Source organism: Bactrocera dorsalis, chromosome 2 (genome assembly GCF_023373825.1).
Source record: "Bactrocera dorsalis isolate Fly_Bdor chromosome 2, ASM2337382v1, whole genome shotgun sequence".
NCBI classification, from domain to species: domain Eukaryota; kingdom Metazoa; phylum Arthropoda; class Insecta; order Diptera; family Tephritidae; genus Bactrocera; species Bactrocera dorsalis.
In genome coordinates, this window is record NC_064304.1 from 76,426,575 (window position 1) to 76,438,287 (window position 11,713).

At 35.1% G+C, this 11,713-nt stretch overlaps 1 protein-coding gene across 1 annotated transcript; it reads right to left on the bottom strand.

Annotated features, from left to right (window-relative positions):
• Window positions 1-692: 692 nt before the first annotated feature.
• On the bottom strand, window positions 693-1,513 carry LOC125776738 (uncharacterized). The gene is made up of 3 exons (XM_049450288.1): window positions 1,375-1,513; window positions 930-1,313; window positions 693-863 (listed from the first exon to the last, which is right to left on the bottom strand). Exons 1-3 carry the CDS (start codon window positions 1,393-1,395, stop codon window positions 693-695), a joined length of 576 nt encoding a protein of 191 aa, XP_049306245.1. The 5' UTR covers window positions 1,396-1,513.
• Window positions 1,514-11,713: the final 10,200 nt, after the last annotated feature.

The following is an 11,713-nucleotide window of genomic DNA, read 5'->3' on the forward strand; positions in this document are numbered from 1 at the left end:
TTTAAAGAATGAGGCTCTAAAAGAACAAGTAGAAGTGCTACAATTTGAAAAAGAAAAATTGAATTTTGAAAAAGAAAAAATAAACGTAATGATGAAGCTGCGGGAAACTTTAGAAAAGTTAACCGAAAAGTAAAAAAAAAAACAATTTAAACAATGTAAACCTGATCTCTAATTATAATTTTTTATTACTGTTGTGACCTGTACTTGAAGTAGTTGAAATGAAATAAAATATCACATGTACACATATTTATTTACTAACATTTTTATTTAAAAAATAAAAAATTTAAGAAACAAACAACATTTTTAAATTATTTCTTTTGATAATACCTTCGTCAGTATCATTTATGTTTTCAGGCATTTCAGCATCGTTTTCATTAAATGTTTCGAAATTTTCCAATGGATAATTGACTTCAGAATCATTAAAATTGTTCCGAATTATTAAATTATGCAAAATTACACAAGCTAATACTGCTTTTGATACCTCTTCCATATTTTGAATATCAATATGATTTAAAATTTTGAACTTTCCCCTCAAAATCCCAAAAGCTTGTTCTATGAATACCCGAGTTGAACTTAAATAATAATTAAATTGTTTCTCCTCTCTCAACAGATGTCCATTATCTCTATAAGGCGCGATCAAATATTTTGAAAGAGGATAAGAATTAAAACATTTATTTAAATATTTATGTATATCATAACTGATAAGCTGAGTCAGCTAAAATTATATCATCTTTTGCAAGTTGTATCTCTCCAGATGTAATTCCTTTGTATATCGGACTATTTTTCCATACGTTGGCGTCATGGCAGCTCCCTGGGTAGCCGATAAAAACATCCAAGAAACGAAATGTGCTGCCGCATATGCCCTAAACATTGCAAATGTTTTATGTTCTTAAAATAGTTCTAGCTTAACCATTACCATATGTACATACCTGCATAACAATGGAATAGTTCCCCTTTCGGTCATAGTAGCTAATTGCATCCTTCTTCGGTGTGTTTGTTTTAAAATGTGTCCCATCCAAACAGCCGACTATAAAAGGAAATGCATTCTGCCGGCTCGCTTGGAAACGTTCCATTATTGTTTGCTGTTGGGAAATTGATGGCCAACATATTTCATTCTTCAACTTGCAAATTGCATTGATCGTTTTAAGAAAAGTTTTGTGGGCAGTCCCTTTTGAAACATCAAATTTATCTGATAGTTCACGATAAGTGACTCTGCTGTTACTAAGCTTCCACAAGGTAATATGCAAGGCCTGATCCATTGAATATTCCCCTCGTGACGTTATCCAAAAAGGCTCCAAGGCGCTCTTTAATTCCTACGAAGTATATACATATATATGTGTTTATATAGGAGATTATTTAAATCAGAAAACTTACCGCAAATGTTTCACGAGACATCCGAAAATGTGACAAATATATGTCCGGAGGATAAAATGGAATTGTCTAGAAGAAGTTTTGCGATTTCACTATCGTCCTCTTTTTTTTTAAATTTCAGTCAAAAGCCATTTCTTTTTACGCGCAAATCTTTCTTTCCTTTTTTTTTGTATTTCAAAAGTAAAGTACTCTCACTCTCCACCATGCTATCAACTGTTAAATTTATTAAAAAACTAATTTTTGAAACTTTTTAACTTCACTTGTTCAATTCACTTGAATGCCGCGCAAAATATTTGCAAAATATATGCATAAGTATCAGCTGAGCATTTGCAAAAAAACATCAGGGTTGCAATATTGCCGCAGTAATTTGCTTGCTCGAACATCCCCACTCTCAGCACACGTATTCTTACGCTCTTATTTCAGTCGCTATTGAGAGCGAAAAAAACAGTTTTGCACTATGGGATAATGAATTGATTTTCCTGCCAGTTGCGCTGCAGACATCAACGAGGTAACATAGGTAGTCGGTATGTTGATGTTTTTTATGCCCTAGTATATTTTTGCCCCATTTGAAATGTATAACACAAATAAAATGTTATAATTTCAGATACCTTTGGTGTGGTAAATTGGGAGTTGACTACTTTTACTAGCAAACTAGTTAGCGGAAATTTTAAGATAAAGTTGAAATTGTGAAGTTCTCGAGAAATCATGCTTAAAAATAAGGCTTGCCTCGGCGTCCAAAAACTTCAAAGTTTGAATCTACTCATCGAACACAAATGAACATTTCACATACATATGTCATTTATATCAGTGCTTTCATCCAAGCATATGGAGAAAAATTGGCAGTCATCAATTCTTGTTTAAATCTGGTCTAAATGCACAAGTCTGCCGTCTGGCACCATAATTTTGCTTGTCTGTCAGAGCTATTAGGTGCATTTTCGTTGGCAACATTGTTAAAAATGGGCAATTTTAATGTATTGTGAAATAAAAAGAAGCAACACTGGCAGCAGAAAAGAGGAAGACCTCCACTCCGTTGGAAGGACCAAGTGGAGAAGGACCTGGTTTCACTTGGAATATCCAATTGGCGCTACGTAGTGGAAAGAAGAAACGACTGGCGCGCTGTTGTTAACTATAATCGCGTAAGCGGTGTCTACGCCAGTAAAGAAGAACACTGGCAGCTGTTTTTCAATAATATAAGAAGAAGTTTTATGTTAGATTAAGTTTTAAAAAGAACGTGTTGATATGTTTGGGTAATAAAAATATGGTTTTATAAAAATTGGTCGGCTAATAACCGCGATGTTTATCTTCTATCCATTTTCATTGAAAATGTTATAAAAATGACAATCAGCTGTTTATGAGAGTTTCAAACTCGCAAAGCTGCCATCAGTCACCTACAAATTTGGGTCTGATTAAGTGCTTTAAGATAACAATATGGCACATAAACAGCTCTATTCTGAGAAGATCTCACAACTGATTTGTGAGAAAATATTTGTGAGGTTATTCTTGCTCAAATTTTGCAAGAAAAACATAGAAAAATCAAAGCACTTTTCCGTAAATTAGCTGTTTTACAAAAACAAACAAGACAAAATAAAGAAATGGACAACCAAGAAAAGTGAGTAAGTTTACAAATCGAATCAATTTGGTGCATATATAATAATTTCGATTATTTTTAGGAACGTGAAAGAACAACTCAGAAGAAGGAGCCTATTCTGTAACTCGATTCGAAAAAAAATGTACTCGAATTCGGATTTCGTATATTCTGTAATTTGATTTTCGGATTTTCAAGCCAATTTTCGGATAAAATATTCGACAGCTTTTGAGTTGTAGAAAGCAAAAACGAAAATTGTACGTATTTATTCCGGCACAGGGTGGTACAACTTTCGCATAATTATAAATTAGATCCGAATTTCGAATATAATACATTTTCGAATCGAGTTACAGAATAGGGCCCCAGCTGTAGCATAACGGCATATTATTTAAACATAAATATCATAAATAAATATAGAATAGGGATCGCGCGAGTTATCGCTGTCAACTTCTGTTGAAATTTTTAAATAAAAATCAAACCCAAAATTCGATTTGGTGGTTGTTTCTTGCTTTATTAATTCTTCAGATTTGATCTGAAATTGGAAAATTCTTGTTATTTGTATACATTTTTTCTCTATTGTTTCAATCAATTGATTTTTTACTTCTTAGTGTTAACTCAGAATTTATAAGTTGCAATTCAGCATTTTATATATTTTATAAGCCAATTGGTTCATATTAAATTTATTGCTTAAGCTGTTGCCACACAAACGGAAACATAACCTGATATTTACGATTTCGTTTAGTTCGATCACTTCCTATATTTGCCAAGTTTGTTTACATTAACTTTTTTATTGTGCGCAATTAATGGCTTGAATGTATGTTGGCTATGGAGTTGACGCAACATAGTATGTCGGTGGACTTGACATAACTTCGCCCCTCTTAGTTCGAAAATTCTCCCGAATTTTTGTTTTTAATTTTTTATACTTGGGATATGTAAAAATGATTACAATTGACACCGAGCTTGCAAGTAACAAAGCTTTTGTATATATTGCTATAGAAAAGTGAGAATGATTTATTTTGTTATACTTTAATTCTTGAATTTTTTTTATATTTTCTATATTGCTTAATATTATTTCGTCGAATGTTGTTAGATTTTAGTGTCATTTATTTTAATGTTGGGTGGTATTACAAAATTGTTTTTAAATTCTTTGTTTTTATTTTGAAATATTTTGTTGTTTACATTTACTTTACAATCTTGAAAAGCTAACAGGAAATTTATTTTTATGAATAAATTTCTGTTGTCGCAATTGCCTGTTATGTTATATCCTGGTGAATTTTTTAACAATATTACAACGTTTTCAAGTTCTATAATTTCTGTTGAATTTTCTATTATTTATATATGCATGGTTAACATGAACATTCAAATTTTGTAGTACTCGAATGTTTTATTTTTATATTTAGGGGTTTCATATAGTCTCATAAAGTTATAAGTTACAATGATTCGAAAACATAGCATTGAAAATTGTAACTGTGCAAACTTGTTTTTGTATGTAATCCAACAACAATTTTGTAAACAAGTGTAAAAATGTATAATTTTATGACTTTATGATGCTTTATGACAGGCTGTGAGTACCCCAAATATACAATTTCTTGTGGTTTGAAATTCAATGTGATAAAGTTGTCGTTGCTTACTGGTGTAATTATTGATTTATTTATTGCAGTGTGTCTCTGACATCAAAAATTTTGTTAATGTCTATTATATGAAGTGGGTTGCAATAATCTTTTATCATGTTAACATTATCGAGTTTTTTTTCGTTTAGTGTTTGTTTGATGAATATTTTATAATTTTTCTTTTCTGTAACTCGGCTCACAATTGTGTCTTACTGCTTTATAGTTCTTACGGTAACCTATCTTTTCATCTTGTACAAAATGTTCTCTTTTCTCATTTCGCTTTGCTATGATTTTATTCTTTATTTGTATTAATCTGTCGCTGATTATAATTTTATTAATTCTTCCTTCTGCTATATCCTGAGGCTTTTCCTTAGTTGTGATATCGTATGTATTGATTTGTTATACATTTGAAAACCTTCTCTTGGGTTTAAAGTTCGACTTTTTCCGCTTCTATCACTCTAAACTTTTCAGAGATTTGTACTATGAAGTCTTTCTATGTCTGAGTACATTTGGCTTGGTAAAATTTACGTTGATATTTTCCAGATTTAAAAAGTTTTTGACAATAACGGAATTGAATTCGTTATCGGTTACAATTTTGGTTGGTTTGTTCCTTGTTGAGAAGAATAGGTTTATTTTTTCTTGATGGTTTGACTATTTCTGTCCTCTAAAAAGAAAGCTGTCGCACAGTGTTGCGAAACCGGAATTTTTTGGAAATCATATTGCCTAAACTGTAATTTTAATTGTATCGATGAGAAACTTCTACAGATTGGTCAGAATGAAATGCCAAACAGAATGAGTGAAAAAAAAATTTACACCGAAAAAAATTGTTGGGTCAAATTTTCAACAAAGGTCAAAAAAAAAAAAAAGTTGTTCGAAAAATTTACAAAAAAAATTTATTTTAATTCTTCTTTTATTTCTGATAAATACTCTATGATTAGTTTTTTAAATAAAGTATAGGGTAGTCCGAACAAGAATTATAAATGTAAAATTTTTATGATTTTTTGATATTTGTTGAAAAACTCTGAAATTTTATATAAAACCAAAATCTATTTCATTTCTTATTTGAAAGGTGGCAATAAAAGCTTTAATTTGATACCGGTTTGAAGTCAATAGCTTCAGTTTTAAGAGAGTTATGCTCATTTTTGTGGAGTGCTAGAATAGATGTAGAATAAAAAAAAAATTGAAGATACTATTTTATAACACAGGCACATTTTATTGCATTCTACAGAAAAATTACAAATTATCAGTCATCTACCAATAAGTTCATTGCTTCCTCTGATAATTTCAGGTGTTTCTTCTCCTTCAGTATTCTCCTACTTGTGATTGCGGGATCAGAATTGGCGAGCAGATAATGTAATATGTTTTCACAATTGTCTTTTCTTGATGTTTTCCTCGCATGGTAAAGCCTTGTGTTTCTGAAGTCCTTGTTTCCTGCTTCCAATGCTCTTCTGATAGTTGCCCAATGGGGACCAAAAATTAACGAATTGTTTCAGCTCCATGAATAAGAATCTTGTGGACAGTTGGTGGCATATAATGCCACGAATATTTCTTTACATAGAGACCAGCAGTTTCTTTTCCGTACTTAGAGAACTTATCGCAGTCTATCTTATATCCAGAAGTTATATAAAAACAAAGGGGGAGAAAGAGAGAGCGAAAGAGAAAGAATAAAATAGTAAAACAACAGAGAGAGAGAAAGGTACCACCACAAGCTAAAAGAAAACACTATATAAAGATGGACACGCATGCGGACTAATTAGTGACAAAAAAGAAAAGATGGCGATTAGCCGAAACCGGTCTGAAAATAATAAAAATTTGACGTGGGATGACGGAAAGTCACCCAAAAACCAATATGATTAAATTATTCAATAAGTTATTCCGAGAATTTCCGTTCTATTTCTATGAAATAAATACTGAGAGTGATATACTAAAATCGCTATAACTCCCAGGAGGGCAAGTATGGGCAGCTGATTTTTTCACAGTTCGTTGAAAACAAATTATGTAACATTTCTGTAGTAGTTTGGAACTGGGACTCTCTGGGACTTTTTAGATATTGCTTATCTTCAAATTTAAAGGAAAAATGGATCTTTAGACGGGTTTTCGCTCTAAAAAAGGTGCATATGAAAATGTCTCAAACAACATTCCTTTATTTTACAGAAGATACTTGTCCGAAGGCAGATTTTTTTTCCGAATCAAAATATCTGTCACCAAAATCAAATGAGATCATTTTGAATACAGCCCTGAAATCCCCTCTTTTCGTGAAAATTTTGTATATTTGATTTCTAAAATCAATTAAAAATCAACGGGCCAACATAAAAATAAGCTTTATGTGTTTTTTGTTTACTTGGAATGTCTGTGACAAAATTGCATCATTAAAAACACTGAAAAAAATAATCGGAGAAAAGTTACTTTTCCACTAGCCGCAACACAGTGTGTCGCTTGTTTTCTGTTTGTTTGTTATAAAACTATATTTCTTTATTGTGTATACATATATCTAAGTGTATAACTTGATTTATGTCGGTAGGTGTTTCTGTAATACAGAATTTGCGCTTTGGGGGATGCCTATCGTATTTTTCTTTATTGCAAGTATCGAAATTATTGATGTATTTCTGCACTATCTCTTTTATATTATTGAAGTACATTATCTTTTTAATGCCCTCGTAAGTTTCTGTTATACCACTATGTCTTGTCTGTGGTATTTGTGTATTTGCTTGAAAGTTTCGGCAATGTTCCTCATGTCCTTGGCATGCTAATTACATTTCACAAACTTTATGCTGGATCCAAACAGTTCAATGAGTTTTAGTTGCATTTATTATAAGTATTATCTGGAAGTTCAGAAAATATTCCGACTTTTATGCTTTTTAGGTATCTTCTGGATATATCGGTCATGAAATTTGGTTTGTGCTCATATACATTTTTCTCTTTTTGTTTACAATTTCAGTTGGTGACCGATTAGAGAGTCATCACTGCTTCTAATAAAGGCAAATGGTCATTTTGTTTCTCTTGTTGCACATGTAATATTGTCAAAAATTTCTTCTGTTATGTAAATTTCTCCTGTTTTCGTTTTAATTCGACTAAGGAAATCAGCAACTCTATTTTCTTTGATCTTTATATCGTTCATGTATATATTATATTCACCCAATTCTAGTAGCCATCGCTATAACCTGGGATTGATATCCTTTCCTTTATGTTTATGGTACAGTCAGACAGTGAAATATCAAATTCTTTCCCGTAAAGATACGACCTGAATTTCTATTCTACTGTTGCGTATTCCCTTTTATGATCATTAACGGTTCTACTGGCGTAGCTAATAGGACGGTCATTCTGCATTAGGACTGCTCATACAGCAAAGTCTCTTGCATCCGTTATCAACTTAAATTTCTTTAAGAAACCTGGGTAATTTAGGATTGGAGGGTTTGTGAGCATCCTTTTTAATTTAAGGAATTTTTTCTGAGATATTCTGTTAATCCATGTGCTACCCTTGCATAGTTCTTTTTGAATTTTCTATAGTTGCCAGTGATTCCCAGAAATTGCTTGATTTGTTTTTGCGTTTTCGGCAGTCTTAGTGATTCAATTGTTTTAATTTTATTTGGGTTGGGTTTAATTCCTTCTGGTGAAAGAATGTGGCGCAAAAATTCAGTTTTCTTTGATAAGAAATTGAATTTGTCAATTTGAACTTTTAGATTGTGTTCCATTAGTTTATTAAGTACTTTATTTATACTATGAATATGTTCTTTGAAACTTGTGCTAAAGATTAATATTTAGTCAAGATAAACGACGCATAATTTATTTATTAATTCTATTGTGCTGAATTTATCAGCCTTTAAAATGTGGCAGATGAAAATTTTCAGAAAGGCGTTCGAACAAACTCATTACGCCCTAAAGGTGTGAAAAATTCTGTTATTTTCTATCTTCCTCTTCGACTAGTACCTGATGGAAACCTTTAGCTATACCGAGGATTGTGAAATATTGGGCTTTACCCAGTTTGTCTAAAATATTCACAATATTTGGGATGGGAAATTTTTCGTTTACAGTGATTTCATTAAGGTTCCTATAATCGGTTACTGTACGCCACTTTTTCTTGTCTGAATTGTCCGATTTTTTTGGGACAATCCATAAAGGCGAATTGAATAGAGATGTAATTTCAACAATAATACATATTTTGCTTCAACATATCATCAATTCGATTGTTGAGCTCCTCTTCATGAATCTTCAGAAATGTGTATATTTTGGAATATACGTAATTATTAATAGTGGTGATAATTTCGTGTTGTACTTCGTGGACATGGCATAACAGTTTGCCTTCTTTGAAAAATATACTATATCACAGTTCTCATTTACAATATTTTCTAATTCATCTTCCTCTTCTTTACATTTTATAATCTTACAACTTGCATTAATCAACGCCAGAGAAATACCTTACAATGTAAAACGTCAACCAGAGGATCGGAATCTAAGCAATTTTATATACTTATACTAAAATATTGGCCGATATATCCATCATCATCTGTAGTACTAGATTCCAGCATAAGAAGATACATCAAGCTACCTGGCTGTCTCCCGATCGAAAAACCACCAACCAGATCGATCATGTTGTGATAGACGGCAGACACGTCTCTAGTGTTTTAGATGTGCGTGCGCTCCGAGGTCCTAACATCGACTCGGACCACTATCTTGTTGCAGCAAAGATTCGCACCCGCCTCTGTGCAGCAAAAAACGTACGCCAACAAACACAAGGAAGATTCGACGTCGAGAAGCTGCAATCACAACAGACAGCCGAACGATTTTCTACTCGGCTTGCACTCCTGCTCTCTGAGAGCACTCGTCAACAACTCGGTATAAGGGAACTGTGGGACGGCATTTCAAACTCCTTCCGTACAGCTGCAACCGAAACCATTGGTTTTCGGAAAGTGCGAAAGAACAGCTGGTACGACGAGGAGTGCCGTGTCGCAGCGGAGAGAAAACAGGCTGCCTACCTCGCAACGTTACGATCGACCACAACACGTGCGGGATGGGATAGATACCGAGAGTTGAAGAGGGAAGCGAGACGCATTTGCAGACAGAAGAAGAAAGAGGCCGAAATGCGTGAGTACGAACAGCTCGATAAGCTGGCCGACAGGGGTAATGCTCGAAAATTCTACGAAAAAATGCGGCGACTTACAGAAGGTTTCAAGACCGGAGCATACTCCTGTAGAACCCCCAAAGGTGAGCTGGCCACCGATGCCCGACGAATTGCCGGCCGAACTATTCAAACACGGCGGCGAAGAACTGATAAGGAGCATGCATCAGCTTCTTTGCAAAATATGGTCGGATGAGAGCATGCCCAACGATTGGAATTTAAGTGTGCTATGCCCAATCCATAAAAAAGGAGACCCCACAATCTGCGCCAACTACCGTGGGATAAGCCTCCTCAACATCGCATACAAGGTTCTATCGAGCGTATTGTGTGAAAGATTAAAGCCCACCGTCAACAAACTGATTGGACCTTATCAGTGTGGCTTCAGACCTGGTAAATCAACAACCGACCAGATATTCACCATGCGCCAAATCTTGGAAAAGACCCGTGAAAGGAGAATCGACACTCACCACCTATTCGTCGATTTCAAAGCTGCTTTCGACAGCAAGAAAAGGAGCTGCCTTTATGCCGCGATGTCTGAATTTGGTATCCCCGCAAAACTAATACGGCTGTGTAAACTGACGTTGAGCAACACGAAAAGCTCCGTCAGGATCGGGAAGGACCTCTCCGAGCCGTTCGATACCAAACGAGGTTTCAGACAAGGCGACTCCCTATCGTGCGACTTTTTCAATCTGCTGCTGGAGAAAATTATTAGAGCTGCAGAACTGAATCGAGCAGGTACAATCTTTTATAAGAGTGTACAGCTGCTGGCGTATGCCGATGATATTGATATCATCGGTCTCAACACCCGCGCCGTTAGTTCTGCTTTCTCCAGACTGAACAAGGAAGCAACGCAAATGGGTCTGGCAGTGAACGAGGGCAAGACGAAATATCTCCTGTCATCAAACAAACAGTCGTCGCACTCGCGACTTGGCACTCACGTCACTGTTGACAGTCATAACTTTGAAGTTGTAGATAATTTCGTCTATTTAGGAACCAGCATTAACACCACCAACAATGTCAGCCTAGAAATCCAACGCAGGATTACTCTTGCCAACAGGTGCTACTTCGGACTGAGTAAGCAATTGAAAAGTAAAGTCCTCTCTCGACGAACAAAAACCAAACTCTATAAGTCGCTCATAATTCCCGTCCTACTATATGGTGCAGAGGCTTGGACGATGACAACAACCGATGAGTCGACGTTGCGAGTTTTCGAGAGAAAAGTTCTGCGGAAGATTTATGCTCCTTTGCGCGTTGGCCACGGCGAATACCGCATCTGATGGAACGATGAGCTGTACGAGATATACGACGACATCGACATAGTTCAGCGAATTAAAAGACAGCGGCTACGCTGGTTAGGTCATGTTGTCCGGATGGATGAAAACACTGCAGCTCTGAAAGTATTCGACGCAGTACCCGCCGCGGGAAGCAGAGGAAGAGGAAGACCTCCACTCCGGTGGAAGGACCAAGTGGAGAAGGACCTGGCCTCGCTTGGAATATCCAATTGGCGCCACGTAGCGAATAGAGAAACGATTGGCGCGCTGTTGTTGACTCGGCTATAATCGCGTAAGCGGTGTCTACGCCAGTAAAGAAGAAGATATCCATTATAAAGTCAACAGGAAGTTCTAAAATCTTTGTATTAGGTATATGGGGGCTCTAGGATGTATTGAACCGATTCCCCCCATTTTGGATACACAGAATTACTACTGTAGAAAAAGGATTCTGCTTGAATTTCAATTGTATATCTGACACATTCACCGATATTTTCGAACAAAAGTCAACTATAGGTACTGGGGTCCACATACTCAGTACCTAGGGTCTTGAACAGTTTTAGGTTGATTTCAACAATTTTCTGTCGTAAGGTAGCATACAGGCATTATTCGTGCAAAGTTTAATCCCGTTATATTAATTGCTTCTTGATTTGTGTACTGGAAACTGAACGAATTAAGTGGAATTTAAAATTGCGCTATATGTGAAGTAGGTGTAGTCATTGTCCCATTTCGTTAATTTTCACGGCGTGGCTTAGGAATATGA

What these genes read in the sequence shown, in the direction of transcription:
- LOC125776738 (XM_049450288.1), bottom strand. Translation starts at nt 1,395, where the DNA reads ATGTCTCGTGAAACATTTGCG. An exon ending in TGTCTCGTGAAACATTTGCG is followed by an intron (nt 1,314 to 1,374) that starts GTAAGTTTTCTG and finishes TATACTTCGTAG; the next exon opens with GAATTAAAGAGCGCCTTGGA. An exon ending in ACTATTCCATTGTTATGCAG is followed by an intron (nt 864 to 929) that starts GTATGTACATAT and finishes TGCAATGTTTAG; the next exon opens with GGCATATGCGGCAGCACATT.